The sequence below is a fragment of the Rhinopithecus roxellana genome, chromosome 17 (genome assembly GCF_007565055.1).
Source record: "Rhinopithecus roxellana isolate Shanxi Qingling chromosome 17, ASM756505v1, whole genome shotgun sequence".
Taxonomy (NCBI): Eukaryota; Metazoa; Chordata; class Mammalia; order Primates; family Cercopithecidae; genus Rhinopithecus; species Rhinopithecus roxellana.
This window is the reverse complement of record NC_044565.1, coordinates 55,602,094-55,618,858: the sequence shown is the minus strand read 5'-3', so window position 1 is coordinate 55,618,858 and position 16,765 is coordinate 55,602,094. Positions and strand designations below refer to the sequence as shown.

At 44.8% G+C, this 16,765-nt stretch overlaps 1 protein-coding gene across 1 annotated transcript in view; it reads left to right on the top strand.

The window, feature by feature from the left end:
- The window catches only part of SNTG2 (syntrophin gamma 2), a 383,842-nt gene that overhangs the window by 208,182 nt on the left and 158,895 nt on the right, over nt 1-16,765 (top strand). Inside the window, exons 7-8 of the mRNA XM_030921522.1 lie at nt 3,163-3,250; nt 9,516-9,607. Of these exons, the coding sequence (XP_030777382.1) occupies nt 3,163-3,250; nt 9,516-9,607 (180 nt within the window). The remainder of the gene's footprint in view (nt 1-3,162; nt 3,251-9,515; nt 9,608-16,765) is intronic.

The following is a 16,765-nucleotide window of genomic DNA, read 5'->3' as shown; positions in this document are numbered from 1 at the left end:
GCCCTCTGGGCAGGTGTGGGCCAGGGTCTCTCCCCGTGCCATCAGGCTTAGGGCCATGATTCCAGGAGGGAGAAATCTTTGAAGGCATTGGTTGAATTTAGTAGCATCAATGGTCAACATTCAATTATTTTGTTCATACACCACAAATATGCTTCAAACTAAATAAAAGGTAAGACTGATAACAAATTGAATGCCTTTGTCTTGTTTGGGTATTTTAAAGTCCCAAAAAGATCAAGGCAAGGTAAACATTTGGGATTAAAAATTAATAATAAATTGAAGCTAAGTCCAATCTTTAATTAAAAGTGCTCAACGTTTTCAGGCTACTCTGCCTCTCTCTATTGATTGGTTCTGTTACTTCTGACAAAATTGTCCATTGTGATAAGTGCAGATTCCTGTAAGCAAGGGATGGCAGATTTTCCTGCTTCAGTCCACAGTCATTCTCCAGAAAAACTGGTGAAAGTCACTGAATAGACTCACTTACCTCAGGTATGGAGGTGGGCAGGGAGGTGTCCACATACACCTCGATGATTTCCAACAAGGACTTCAGGCACACTGGCTGGGGGACAGACTCACATAGGGGAGCCATGCGTGGCCTGGTCCTTTGGGAGGAGGGCAGCCTGTTTAAGGATGGGGCATGGTGAGTTTTATGAATCTCAAACTGTTCTTGTCCTGGTGACATTTTCTCTTTTAAAATTACACTGCACTGAGCTCCCGAGACAACTACGGTATTACAGTGGCCGTCACTTGCTAGGAAGTGGCTGGACAGTGGACAGCGGAGGTCTGTGTGATCTCCCCTCCCACACTGCACACTCTGCACCTCCAGGGATGAGGGCTTTCAGGGCCTTGTGAGATTCCAGCCCTTCCATGTAGAAAGGAAGGGTGTCGTCGCCATCATGAACCCCATTCATCAAAGGAGAGCCTCGGTTCTACTTCTTTTCACCAAAGAGGAGAAGGAAATTCAGATTTGGTAGTTTTCTCCAGGATCTTGTGCAGGAGGGAGGATAGGGTCAGACAGATCTGCTAGTGGTTAAGCTTTGATACTTTCTGGGACTTCGTCAGAGGAGGGCTTCTATTTCACAGTCACTTTGCACTGCAGCAACCTGTATGAAGACAGGGTGTGGACGTTGGAGACAGGCGTCTCACAAGGGTGCACCTGTACTGAACAGCAGGGGAGGAAAGACGCCTTGGAGACAGCTGGCAGGAGAGACCTGGCTTAGCCCTATGGGGGGCCCAGCCTGTGGAGCATGACAGGAAGGCAGTGATGCAGGATCACAGGAAGTGGGCATGTGAAGCTTCCCAACTAGAAGTGGGCTTGTGAGGCACCCAACAGGAAGTGGGTGTGGGAAGCATCCCAACAGGAAGCAGGCCTGTGAAGCTTCCCAACAGGAAATAAGTGTGTGAAGCATCCTAATAGGAAGCAGACCTGTGAAGCCTCCCAACAGGAAGTGGGCGTGTGAAGCCTCCCAACAGGAAGTGGGCGTGTGAAGCCACCCAACAGGAGGTGGGCGTGTGAAGCCGCCCAACAGGAGGTGGGCGTGTGAGGTCTCCCAACAGGAAGTGGGCGTGTGAGGCCTCCCAACAGACAGTGGGTGGTGTATGAAGCCTGCCAACAGCACCTGCGACCTGGAGGCCATCAGCACAGGGTCACCAGCCACATGGAAGTGGACGAGGGGAGGGAGAAGAAAGGATGTTGAAAATGCTCAGTGGCATTAGGGGAGCGTTTCCGCAGTTCTGCTGTTTCCAGTCTGGAGTTTTTAGTGGGATTTCGTGAGGTAAAAGAGATGAGGCTGTCCTATGAGGTCAAGATCTATGTGAAAGCACCGACATATGTAAGGTTGTCCACAGGCATGGCTGGCGTGGGGTGGCTCAGAGGGCCAGGAGGGAGCACCAGTGATAGAGGTAGACCGGCCATGCCGGATGGAAATGTCCTTGGGTGAAATAGGAAGGCATTTATGTTGGATCTCAGGCCATGGGAACTTTCAAACTTTCTAAATCCAGTCTTCAAAACCCACCCAAGCTACACCAAGGGTCTTAGGGAGCTGTGCAGAACTGTAGTCCTCCAGGTAGGCAATGACGGGCATAGAAAGTGACTGAAGAAATGAGGAGGAAAGGTCAGAGGGAGCGATGAAGTAGGGCAGGAACCTGCCCAAACTGTGGGTAAGCTTTATGTAGAGGAGAGAGCAAGGTGGGTTACGCCTGGCCCCGGAGGATGAAGTGAGGTAGGAACCTGCCCAAATTGTTGGCAGGCTCTGTGTAGAGGAGAGGGCGGGGTGGGCCACGCCTGCCCTAGGAGGATGAAGTAGGGCAGGAACCTGCTCAGAGTGTGGACAGTCTCCATGTAGGGGAAAGGGTGAGGTGGGATACGCCTGGCCTAGGAGGATGAAGTGTGTTAGGAACCTGCTCAAACTGTTGGCAGGCCCTGTGTAGAGGAGAGGGCGGGGTGGGCTATGCCTGGCCTCAGAGGAGGAGGACACGGCAGAGCAGGGTTGTGCATTATGGGAAGACACAGGTGCAGGTGCAGTGAATTCTGACACACACAGCTTTGTAGCATCTAGACTTTTAGTGTCTCAGTCAGATTTAAACAATGGCAAATACATTGTGCACAAAAAGCTGATTTTAGATGCTGTGTTGAAACATACGGGATTGTATGTGAGGTGACTAAAACAGTGAGTATAATTTGAAGTTTCAGCACAGAACTAAGTTCCATTCTTTTGAAATGATAGCCACTAACTTCCTGAGAACTAAAGCATCATTTAAATCTTCAAATTCGTATTTGTGGTTTGTTGTGCCACAATTCATCCATGTTTTGCCAGTGACTGAACACTGGGTGTTTGTAGTAACACACTGATTTCTCCAAGGGTATTATTTTCTGGTAGATTGCGTTCATAGGGATGCAGAGAGCCTGGTGTTGTGGATGATATGGGCAGACCCCTGCTTACTCATGCACTTGTTTACACAGATAGAGTGTGGGAGGCAGGTGGCCTCGGAGGTGATAACCACTGTTTCTTTACTCCAGCTGAAGCCCACAAAGTTTTCCGTGTTTCAGAGGTAGCTATGAACTTTGAATTCTTGGGAAACAGGAGAGGCAAAGAGATTTTATTTTTCAATTCTGTGTCTGGTTCTTTTGTGGTGGTAAAGTAGCTATTTTTGTCATATTGACAGGTGCATCTTCTGAGAAATGCTGGCGATGAAGTTACCATCACCGTTGAGTATCTCAGGGAAGCGCCGGCATTTCTGAAGCTCCCGTTAGGTAAGTGGGAAGAGGAGAAATTCCAGGGTGCTGGAGAAATTCCTTTTTTGCCACATTATTTATCCAAATGCTACCGCATGGACTGGGATATTAATCATTTCCTGAGCGTACATTCAGAGAGAAGAAAAGGATAGGCAGGCACCATGGCGTTACGCATTCCCATGACGTTGTATGTTTTAACACATCCACGGGCTTTTTTAAAGGAAGTGTTATCAGACCATGCTTCTCGTCACTTAACTACATGGTTCTTCCTTCATGCAAACTCACCATGATTGTATTTATCTATATGTTAACATACAAGCAAAGTTTACATTTGAAATACCTATGTTGACCTGAGAAATTTTCAGTGCAAAAATTGAAAATAATGGTAAATTTATGCTATGAAGTCCCTGACATATTTTGGCACAAAGTTTGTAATCCTCTATTATACTTGAATTGTGACCCAATATGAAAGTGATGAACCCCAAATCTAGAAAAATGTTTTAGTGAAGATAGTTGTAACTTTTTCTAATGTCATTCATCTATCATGGCTTTATAAAGGTTAGAGTCACCACCGTTCCTTTGATTTAGCAGAGGGCATCACTGCTAAATGATGGCATTTACCCCATGGCGTCCGACATGGAATGAGGACCTCCCGCCGAGCTGACAGTCGGGTTCCTTCTCATGGGGGCTGGTGGCCTGTCCTCCTTGCCACTGGCTCATGGGAAGGAACGGCTTCCCTCCCTGGGGGTCATATTGGCTGTTTTACTTTCTCTCTCTCTTCCATTGATGCCCCCTTTGCCAATGCCTTCCTTTCTCTCCTGCCCCGAGTGGCCCGGCTGCAGCTCTCAGGCACATGAGTTGTTGAATTCTGATCATGCATTGGGTTTTTCACTGATACAGGATGGGGGCAGGGAAGTGCTGGGAGGAGAAGGGTGGGTCCCTGTCGAGGGATCTACCCCCTGGCCTATGCCCGTGGACCTAAGTGAGGACAGGCGCTCCTGTTCTTGCACCCAAATGTTGCATTTTCCAATACCACCCTGGCCCACCACGCCCCCATGCTGTGCCTAGAGCAACCTCAAGACCCTAGTGGGCAGAGACACAAGTGGCTGGATGTTGAGAAGAACAGAGGAGTGGAAGAGCATGCTGACAGGCACCAGCAGACACTGGCAGGCTATCGACTGGCAGAATGATGTGGAGTTTGGCTGGGGTGGTTGGAAGAGACTCCAGGAGAAAACCACCTTGCCACTCCATGCCCTTTCTGGCTCTCCATCCATTTTCTGAGAGCTGCCACCACTCCATCAAACCTTGTGCCAACCCTCCAAGCCCACGTGGGATCCAATTCTTCAGGTACGCTAAGGCAGGAACCCCGGGATACAGAAAGCTCTCTGCCCTCGTGATAAGGCAGAGGGTCTAATTGAGCTGATTAACACAAGCCGCCTACAGATGGCAGAATTAAAGCCTACAAGCCGCCTACCGACAGCAGAACTAAAGCCTGGAAGCCGCCTGCAGACGGCAGAACTAAAAGAACACCCTGGAACACACACTCCCAGTGGGGCTTCAGGAACTGGAAACATCCACCCCTACATGCTGCCATGGGGTCAGAGCCCCAAAGCCTGCCCATCTCTATGGCAGCCCCGCCACAGGTGTGAGCAGCAGGGCATGGAAGAGGCGAGCACTCTGCCATCACAAGCCCTGCAAGGGGGACAAGTGAACTTTTCCTGTGTCAGCATTTGATCAAAAGCATCATTAGACTCATAGTGTGACTTCTGCTTTCATCTTCCTGAGCAACCAGGAACACATCACTTTCAGCAACTCCATTTTTCCCATCAATCACAGCGGAATAACTATGCTATTCACAATCTTAGGAAAATCGATCTTGCTGCCGTTGTACTAAACATGGATCAGTAAGATTCACTGCATGCCCTGCCATCCTCAGAGACCACTCCCTCTGCTAGACGGAGCCACGGGAGCATGGATGAGGACCTGGAGGGTTCTTGAGGAAAAGAGTAAGGGGTGCTGAGAGGCTGTGCGTGAGAAAGGCGAATATTCCCAGGGCGGTAGAGGCAGAACATGTTAGCAATCGGGCAAAAGTTCGAGGGAGCGAAATGTCACACGAGGCACAGTGGTGCACCCCCTGGAGTTTTGAGAAATGCTGCTGTGAATCAGGAAGGGGGTGGACGTGATGAGAGCTGCACAGAAGTTCTTGGAGCCAGCAGGGAGACTCAGGTGTCAGACACACACACTCAGGTGTCAGAGACACATCACGAGACCCAGCAGTGAGCTCAGATAGGGGAGGAGGACTCACTTGCGAGGGGGCAGCCTGAGTGTCTGAGGATTCTGCAGCAGCTGTGACCATACAGGCTCACCAAGGAAGAAACTAAGACATTTCATAGATTTTTGCCAGAAAGAAAAAGAAGATAGTGACTTGGACAGGCGGAGGTGGCACAGATAAAGGAGGAGACAGACAGAAAGCAGGGGGTGCTTTCTGGTGTTGTGAAGTGGGAGTGGGAGCCGGAGGACGCTCACCCTGGGGCTGTTCCTGACTTCTCTCTTGGACAAGGTGCCTTCACAGGCAGAGTGAGATGGGTGCTGCGTCTGAGCCAGCTTCCCCAGCTGCTGTTGAAACAGCAGAATTTAAGCAACAGCAGCAGCAACACTGCAACAGCAGATCACAGAGGAAGTGCCCCAGGCGGAGGTTTGCACCGTGCGCCCCTGCCTAGAGGTAGCACCGAGCCTGTATTTCACTCTGAGGATGGGCAGCTCTTGCAATTCTGGTGCCTCTGTCGAGATTCACATCCTGACTTCTGTCCGTGGGCTCCGCTGAAACCCGCAGGCTCCAGGGCCAGTTGCCGGTGACCCGGTGACTTCTGTGAGCGTTGCTGCCCGTGTCCTGAGCAGGGCTGTGCTGACTCTAACTGCTCTGCCTGGCCGGGCCCAGCTGCACCGACCACCCCACAGGTCACCGGGCACATGCAGGAAAGGGCAGCCTGGGGCGCAGATCACGGAGGCCAGGGTGCTGCGTCCCCCACAGGTCACCGGGCACATGCAGGAAAGGGCAGCCTGGGGCGCAGATCACGGAGGCCAGGGTGCTGCGTCCTCCACAGGTCACCGGGCACATGCAGGAAAGGGCAGCCTGGGGCGCAGATCACGGAGGCCAGGGTGCTGCGTCCCCGTTAATTCAGTAAGTGTCTGTTCTCCTTTTTATTTCATGCTTTACAGTAAAAAAAGCGAACATCTTAGTATCCATAACAATGTAAGCACGGCAGCCGCAATCTCTCCATAAATTCAGGTGAAACGTCTTCTGCTGAATTCCCACCGTGAAGGTAAAATTGCGGTGCCCGAGCAGGCTTCACTTTCTGACTGCAGAGCAGCCCCAGCGGGTGGGGAAAGGGAGTATCACAGCAGATCTGTGCGGAAAATGTCCAGCTTCCACATTCTACAACGTTTATCAAAGAGAAAATAAATAGCCATTTGAGACTGAGTCAAAGTAGGCTTTTATTTTTCACAAGTCAGGCTCTTGGTCTTTTTATAAAGATACAATTCATACAACACAAAATTCACCGTTTTCAAGTAACACGTCAGCAATTTTAAGTATTTCACTGTGTTGTAGAGGCATTGCCAGTATCTAGTTCCAAAACATTTCCATCATCCCAAAAATAAACCCTGTCCCAATTAGCAGTCAGTCCCGATTCTCGCCACCCCAGCCCGCGGCAGCCAGGAATCTCCTTCCTGTCTCTGTGGATTTGCCTGCTCTGGACGTTTTCTGTGAATGGATCCCGCACGGGGAAGCCTTTGTGTCTGGCGTCCTCCCTCAGTGTAGTTTCCAAGTCAGCCCCCAATGTCGCGGCATCGGTGCTGCCTTCTTCCAGCTGAACAACATCTCTCATAGGGAATTTGTCTGTGTATATGGACCCATGTACATACCCTTTCATCAGCTGATGGGCGTTTGTCTTGCTTCTGTTTGGGGGATATTGTGAATTATACCACCATGAGCATCTGTGAATGTGTTTTTCTTCGGAGGTGCTTTCCCTCCCACCGAGTGGATGCCGCCGACTGGAATTGCTGAATCCTCTGGTGATTCTAGGCTCAGCTTTTTGAGTGGCTGCCAAAGTATTTTCCACAGCAGCCACACCATTTTACATTCCAACCAGCATTGCCTGAGGGTAACCGAAGCAGTTTTGAGAGGTTAGGGTTAGTTTTTTCTAAGATTAGGTGTTTTAATAAACATTAATCATATACTATATGTTTTCTAATATGATTATTTATTTTTGACACCAAGTCAATTTTTATTGAGAATTTCTGATATTGGGTTTTTTAAAAATAATGGACTTTTTTTTGTGATAGAAGAAAGATATTATAACTATTCACATCTCTGTTCTGGGATATGGATGACAAGATACCCATTCATCAGAAATAAATTCACAGAAATTTAGAGTGTAAGTGTGACTGTCAAATGTAAACTTATTGACTGTTTACCTGTTTGCTCATTCAGTCAATGGTAACTTGGATCTGCTGCTATTAGCCATGTGTCTCCTTTGTCTACAGCATGGACTTTGGGATTTTAGAAGATTGCAGTCATTAAAAATTTTTGATTTCCCTCTCAAATTACTGATAAGGTGATTACGGATATAAAATAACAGGCATTGGGAAAGAGTTTCAAATAAATAACAGTGAAATGTGCTTCTGAAAGCCAAAGGGCAGATTCAGGCGGTCTCAGCAGCAACCCCGTGAAGCGCCCTGGGTGCTGTATGGAGCAGAAGGCTGGTCCACAGCAGCGTCTTCACCAGACAGTAAACAGTGGCCAGTGAAAAAGGAAAGTTCCTCATCTAGTAGAATTGACAACCACCCTTTAGACAAAGCTAAGCAGCTCTTATTTCACCCAGAGTTCTCCAGGTTTCTCAATATCTTAATTTTCACGAAGGAATATGGTATGAAGTATTTTCTGAAAATATGAGTCTTTGTAGATATCATACAGCTGGACAAAGGGTAACAGCGAGCCATGTTAACTCACTGAACGTTGCACGTCACATTTGCAGAGGCAGATTGGAGGTTAGAGGGTCTTGAGCCTCCGAGCCATATCGCGTTCCTGTCTGCACCAAGTGAGGCTGGTGGTCACATTATGACTTTCCATATGTGGTGACGATTGATCTTCACTTTAATCCCAGGAAATAGACGGCACGACAGGGCATCCCAAATACAAATGCACGGAGCTGTGTCCACCAGGCTTTTTTCAGCTTCACAGGGGTCTTTCCTGCAAGAGGCCAGTGTGCCAGTTCAAGCCTCCATTCTGCAACAGCACCACATGGTTGTGATGATTGATGGCTGGCTGGTGACAGGTCCTCCTGCTAGTGCTGTTCTCAGTGCTTCTTTCCTCTTTCCAGGCACTCAGGTGATCTAACAACAGGGCCTGGTCTCCACTCATGGATGCATCAAAGGCTCCTTTCTCCGTGTTGGGAGGCCTCTGTTCCACCTGGCTGGGAATGTAGCATGGTCAGGCTACTGTGTTCACGGATCTGTCTTTACATGGCAATACCACAGAAATGCTGGGCTGAAACACTAAGCCACATGGGAGCAGCCCACTCTTACAGTCCAGCCTGAAGATGTTGGTGGGAAGGGCAATAAAGGAACAAATATAGCCTTTCTCCCTGAGCTGTTCCCAGGACCTTGGAAATGGCATGAAAGCGCTCTGCGTCCCCTGGGTAATCCATGCAGCGTGAAGATCTGTGAACTGGCTTGCGTCTGTTTAGCAGGTGTAAGCTCTGGTTGTACGAGCCTGTCTTTCCAGGGAAGTGATGTTATGAGCACCTGTTTTACCTGTAATGTGCTAAGTGCTTTGAGTGTGAGCTTTTCAATATCGTCTCTGGAAAAAAAAACCTTTTGAGTGGCCTGGTACGATCATCTCCCTTCAAAAGAGAACACCAAGATCACGGAAGGCGCCTCGTGCTGGCCACTCCAGGGGACGTGTTGACACGGAGGGCCTGGGCTGCCAGGGGTACACCTTCCCGATGCTGTCCCTCCACCCTGGGGAGCCCTCACGGGAGCCGGCAGTGGTCCCTCCCCTCAATCCGAGGTCAGATCTTGGTGAGGAAACCATATCATGGCAGGAAGGTGAGAGGCCACTGGGGATGACCCAGCCCGTAACTGGGCATCCGCTTCTCTGAGAGTGACCAGGCATTTTGGCGCTGGTGACTTCCCATGCAGAGGTAGAACTGAAGTTACTGCGTGGTCACAGTGTGCTTTGTCGAGGCACCAATTGGAAGGAACTTCTCTTGTTTTGCTGCAGGGTCCCCAGGGCCATCCAGCGACCACAGCAGTGGGGCCTCCTCTCCCCTCTTTGACAGCGGTTTGCATCTGAACGGAAACTCCAGTAACACAGTAAGCATATAGATTCTCATTAAATTTCATTTTAACAGAAATGTCAGTAGCCCAGAGATAATCTCTAGACAGAATTAAAAAGATACTGTGCTGCCCAGTGAAGATAATTGTGGTGCTTTGAGAGGAAATACTTAGAACACAGATTCAAGGTGCTGTTCTGTTGACATTTACTCCCACGTGGGGCACCTCATGATTGCATTATAGGATATTTTAAGCTCATAATTCACAGCATCTCAGTGAACAGGCAAGAATACTTTGAGTCCTGCCTCTGACTTACATATCACTGTGATTGTAGGAAGGATTCAGGTTATTTTTAGGAAACTTCTGTGAGACTCCCATGAATTTCTTAACGGAAAATACCTAAGGAGGTATAAACACTGCATAATGCAGTGAGTTTTAATCACATTCCAAATATCCACCCTCCCAAGGAAACCAGACTCGAGCAAAAGGAGAACCTGCAGTTCCCTGGGGCACAGGGCTCCCACCCTCCTCCCTCAGAAGCCTGGGCTGTAAGAGAACCTGCAGTTCCCTGGGGTACGGGGCTCCCACCCTCCTCCCTCAGAAGCCTGAACTCTGACTCCCGCAGGGTGACCTGTGAGCTGCACCCCATGGGGAATTCATCATCCACAGAGGCATTAGTGCACGAGAAATGTAGAATCCTGTCAGCAGTTTGAAAAAATGTTTGATTATAAATCATTCCAGTCACATCATCAAAATGACCAGATACTTCATACACAGGGAGAACATAGAGAAAAATATTCATGTTTGTACAATCTATGTTTAAGATGTCTGACTACTCCATTTCTAACCAATTAATTGAGCTCTTGATAATTAAAAATTGCATTTAGACTGTGTCAGTTATGAAGCAAAATAATAAAACAAATGCCCATGAAATTGCAGTTCTCATCAATAATTAGAGTATTGTCCCTAGCTTGTCATCTGTGCACTCTTCCATACTCCATTTTCTGGCCTGCCCAGAGATATAAGACATCCTGAATTTTGTGTTTGTCATTCTCTTGATTAAAAAAAGTTTTATCTGTAAATATATAATTTCATTTTATTGCAAGGCTTATAAAATATTATTCTGCCATAGTCTTCTGAGATTTGCATGTTTACTTACTGTTTGTTCCTATGAGGTTTTTTGCTGTATGATATTTCACTACAGTTTATCCATTGTCAGTTGCCCATGGACACTTGGCTTTTGTTTGTTTGTTTTCCTAGTTTGTCATCATTAAAACCACCACAGCCATAAAGATACTTATAAATGTCTCTTGGCTATTCTATAAGGTAGAATTTCTGAGTGCTAGATTATACCGGGATGTTCTATTTTCAAAATAACAGCAAGTTTTCTACGAAAGTGGCTGTGCAGTTTATATTCCCACAGCTCTGGGGAATTCCAGTTGAGCCACAACCTCTCCAGTGCTAGGTAATTTTTGACTTAATATTCAAAGTACAGTTGCTGTAAAATTGTTCTCTCTCTGGGACTCTATTTCATTTCCATCATTACTAATGAGTTTTATTTACTTTTCCTATTTGTATTTTCCTTTGGCTTTTCCTCTTCTGTGAAATGCTATTCATCTCTTTGGCACATTTACTGTGAAGGTGATCTTTTTTCTTACAAATCCATTGAAATGTTTAATATATACTTGGTAATAATATTTTGGTGGTAATGGGTTAAAAATCTCTTCCTGCAGCTGATAACTTGTCTTTTTCATTTTGTTTGTGCTATCTTTTGTGGTTTTGTGGTTTTAGGATCTTGTTCAAGAAATCTTTCTTATCCTAAGTTCATAAAGATATTTCCTTATATTTTCCTCTAAATATTGTTAATGTTTGCTTTTCACATTAGGTCTCTAAATTCCATGAGATCTATTTTTGTGAAACCTGTGCAAGGTAGAGTTCCAGGTGCATTTCTGTGGATAACCAGTTGTCTCAACACTGTTTCTGGGTGATCTGCAATGCCACGGCTCACATGTAACCAGTGCCATGAGCACAGGCGTGTGCTGCTGAGACCTCTGTTGTATTCTGATGGTCAATATCAACGGCAATATCACACTATGCAATTACTAGGTATTTATAATCAATTTGTGTCATCTGTAGGCCTTGCCCTCTTACCACCTCCTAACTCACTCTATTTTTTCCATCCTCTCTCTTTCTTTGTTTTTTCTTGTGAATTGCAATAGCTCTTGGTCCGATTCTACAAAAAAAAAACAGTGTTGGGATTTTGACTGTAATCACCAGATTTACTGGGAAGAATCAAACCTTTCTGACTCACCTTTCCTGCTTATGGAAAGCATATTTATTTGTGCTACCTTTGAATTAATACTGCTCCATTTCTTTCCATATTCTTTAATATTTTCCTACGGAGTCTTTTTAAAATTAATTTTACAAGAGGATTATACAATTCCATTTGTCTGCAACACCCCGTCCCCCAAGCCAGCACCGTCCAGCAGGGAGAAACTGTCCTCCTACCCTTTCTGTGCAGTGTCCTCAGGGTTTTTCTCCCACTATGTGGCTGTAGCTTTTTGAGTGGACTCTAAACTCTTCCTGGAAGGAGACACAGAACATGAGGCATGATTCGGTGTCATTCCAGGAAAGGTCAGACAGTCTGTGCGGCTCTGGTAAGCGCAATGGAAAAGTAACATGACAGCAACGTTGAAGGGAGGCTGCCTGGTTTTCCTGGTTCTTCCAGTTCTCCCGGTTCTCCCGACTCTCCTGGTTCTTCAGGCTTTGGTGGATATGATCCTTGTGTCAACGAGTAATTGAGGAATTATGGAAGGGACATGGGTAAAGTGAGTAGCCTAATGCTTAGAAAATGTCATCTTCAGACATCCTCATCCTCCTTATCAACAAGAGAAAGAGAAAAGTGCTGAACTCAGAAGTCTTTGTAGTTACTCATATGGTTAGCTCAGCTCCAGAATAAAGCATCATCAGGTTATTTAAACTCATTACAGAGAATCTGAATTGCAGAGTTTTAACATAGTTTTAAGATGTTCTTTTTAGAAGGCTATCAAGACTCAATATTGAGGCCTACCTGAGGGTGAAGGGTGGGAGGAGGGAGAAGATCAGAAAAAATAACTATCTGGTATTAGTATTAATACCTGGGTAAAGAAATAACCCATATAACAAACCCCCATTACACCAATTTACCTGTATAACAAACCTGCACAGGCACCCCTGAACCTAAAATAAAGTTTGGTTTTTTTAAAGAAAAACTTAAAAATTGGCAAATAGGATCTAATTAAACTAAAGAGCTTCTGCACAGCAAAAGCAACTATCATCAGATTGAACAGGCAAGTTACAAAGTGGGAGAAAATTTTTGCAATCTATCTGTCTGACAAAGGCCTAATATCCAGAATCTACAAGGGACTTAAACAAATTTACAAGAAAAAGAAGACATTAAATGTGGGCAAAGGACATGAACAGATACATCGCAAAAGAAGACATTCATGTGGCCAACAAACAGATGAAAAAAGGCTCATCATTACTTACCCTCAGAGAAATGCAAATCAAAACCACGATGAGATACCATCTCAGGCCAGTCAGGATGGTGATCGTTAAAAAGTCAGATGATGTCGAGGTTGCAGAGAAATAGGAACACTTTTTCACTGTTGGCGGGAATGTAAATTCATTCAACCATTGTGGAAGATGGTGTGGTGATTCCGCAAAGGTCTAGAACCAGAAATACCGTTTGACTCAGCCGTCCCATTACTGGGTATATACCGAAAGGAATGTAAATTATTCTGTTGCAACAATACATGCATGTGTATGTTAATTGCAACACTAATCACAATTGTAAACACATGGAATCAACCCAAATGCCCATCAATGATAGACTGGATAAAGAAAATGTCATAGAGATACACCATGGAATACTATGCAGCCGTAAAGAGGAACAAGACTATGTCCTTTGCAGGGACATGGATGGAGCTGAAGCCATTATCCTCATCAGAATAAGGCAGGAACCGAAAAGCAAACGCCACATGTCCTCACTTATAAGTGGGAACTGAACTATGAGAACACATGGACACAGGGAGGGGAACAACACACACTGGGGCCCGGCAAGAGGTGGGGGCCCACGGCGGGAGGGAGAGCATCCAGAGAGAGTAGCTAATGGATGATGGGCTTAATACCTAGGAGATGGGTTGATAGGTGCAGCAAACCACCATGGCACATGTTTACCAATGTAACAAACGTGCACATCCTGCACATGTACCCTGGAACTAAAAAATTTTTTTAAAAAAACTTTAAAAGGAGCCAGAAGTTAAAAAGAAAATAATAGTAAAATTGACAACTTCTTTCTCAACAAAAACAAGAGAAGCTAGAGAAAATGAAATGACAACTTTAAAGTATGAAAAAGAAATTAATTCCTGTTTAAAATTCTATACCCAGCAAACATGCTTCAAAAGTGAAACAAATACAATATTTTCTGACAAAAAAGAGATAATTGTTTCCAGTAGACCAGCACTTTCATTTCATTTTATTTTTTTTTGAAAAGGAAACTAAGCATACCCACATAGCCCTTCAAGTTGACATGCACTTCCTGATGTGATCAAAGGTTATTGGCACACTGCTGAATGAAAACAACATTTAAATAATTTCATTTATGTAAATTTGTCACAAAATATTAGCAGTGATTGCATGTGTTGTTAAATATGAGATAATTTTTATATTAACCATACTACTATATTGTTGGAATTTGGGACAATAAACACTTATTTTGTTGTTCATTAAAATTTTTAATTATATGATAAACACTCCTGGTATAATATCAAGGAAAAAAACATAGATGAAAATGTTTTAAAATCTCAAAATCCTGTGAGAATTTTAGAGACATTCTAATTGGTTTTCTGGATGGTACTTTAATAATCTGAAAGCCAATTTTCTGTGCAGTTAGTTGACCATTGGGCCCTCTCTTGTAGAGATGATTTAAAGCATTGTGATTATTCTTTGCACTCAAGAGTATGTTTTATAGTACATAGCAAAGTGGTAATACTAGCATTGATAGTGTCTGTGGACTGGAGAATAAAACAGATGGCACAATTCGTTTCTTGAAAGAGGTGAGTTGGAAACTTTCCAGACTCAAAGGATTTAAGCTGCTTTGATGGCTGCATTTTCAGACTTACCAGCTTCACTTTCATCCTCCCAGGACCAGGCCTGATGGAGCAAAAAGCAAAGTTTGTCATGTTCAGAGCAGCCTTGTAATCAGAAGAAACCAGAGGAATGGTTTCCATCTTTACAATTGGAAACCTCTGACCCCTGCTGCATTAGCAATCTCTTCCTCTAGAGGCAGGATAGGTGGTGTGTAACGTTCTCTGTCTGTCCTGACAGCTGAAGTAATTCCCTGAGCTACCTTATATATTTGACAATTTTTCCATGTTATTGTTTGGAGCTAAATTACTAACTACCTGCTTTCCCAGAAGTCACATTTCTCATTTCTTTCTCTTCTGCCTCCTAAAAGTTGAAGCTTGTGGAGAACTTTTGTTTCTAGTTGCCACATATCCTCTCCCGGCACCTGAGTATGGCTCACGTAGTTTAAGATTTTAAGTTCCTGATTTATACTATGCCATTTTTGTCTCAAGAATCCTTACTAAACATTTATAATGAAGGAAAAATCCCACTCACATTAATGTCATGCGTTTAGGTTTGAAAGTGCCGAGTCCATTGCTCTCTCACCCATTGCTGAATCCATCGCTGCTTCTTTCCATCTTCTGCAAATTCTGTCCTGACTGGCTTGTTAATTGGTTGGTGTGCAGCTTTCCTTCAAAGGGTGCATAGAGGGCTGCCTCCCTGAGGGCGTGCATGTGCAAAAATGCTTTTCCTCGCCTTGGGAGTTGGTGCTTTCACTCAGTGTTCTGGGTTCTTGGATTGCCAACCAGATCCTTTGAGAGGATTTAAAATGCTCACCTATGGCTTCTGCTTTAGCTGTGCCTGTGCAAGTCTAATGTGGGACTCACTAATTTTCCTTTGTAAGACACCTTTACCAAAAATGAATAAGGCGTTACAGAGAACAACATATTTCTGATAGTAAATCCCTGCTTTTCTAACTTAAAAATTTCAAAAAAAAAACCAATCAAAAAGACTCTGGTCGTTGTAATTAAATGATTGAATCAAGGAGGGTATAGGAAAAAAGTCTGAAAACAAAAATTATGGAAGGTATAAAAGAACAGACGAGAAACTTGTGATTAGTAGTCACAGAGAAGAAAAGGCAGCTATAATAATGAAAATAAAGAAAGAAAGAATTGAATCTGCAATCTGAGAGGAAAGACTGCCTCCCAGGCAGAGAGAGCAAACGACCTTGTACATTTAATTGATGTACAAGGTGTCTGCAGTGAAGTAGGTGTCTCTGAAATGACAACTTAATAAACTTCACAGCATCTTTGTCAAGATACAGCATGTCTCCAGAATCTAGAAGTATTCCCCGCAAAAGTAATCACTATTTTTGTTTGTTTGTTTGTTTGAGACAGGGTCTCCCACTGTTTTCGCAGCCTGGAGTGCAATGATGGGATCTGGGCTCACTGCAGCCTCAACTTCCCAGTCTCAAGTGATCGCCCCAACTCAGCCTCCCCAGTAGCTGGGACAATAGATGTGTGCCACCATGCCTAGATGACTTTTGTATCTTTTTTGTAAAGATGGAGTTTCACCATGTTGCCCAGGCTGGTCTGGAACTCCTGGGCTCAAGCAATCCTCCCTCCTTAGCCCCCTAAAGTGCTGGAATTACAGGCATGTGCCATGGCACCTAGCCTACTCATTGTTTTGACCTCTATAACCATAGATTCATTTTGCCTGTGTTTGAATTTCACATGAATGAGAGTCATACTCTTGTGTTCGACTTTGTTTGCTCAATATTGTGACATTTGTTTGCTCAATATTATGACATTCTATGCAGCAGTATACTTTTTTATTTTTCATTGCTATCCAGTGTTTCACTGTATGCTCATAACATGTTTCCGTCTAATCTAATGATGGTAGGCATTGGAGTTTTCTGATTGGGGCCTATTACATATAAAACCATTATGATCATTTGTGCACATGTCTTTTAGGGGACGTAGTACTCATTTTCTTTTGGGTGTATACTCAGGAGTGCAGTTGCAGGGTGATATGATACGTGTATGTTCTTACCTTTAGCAGATCCTGCTTGGCAGTTTTTCAAACAAGTTG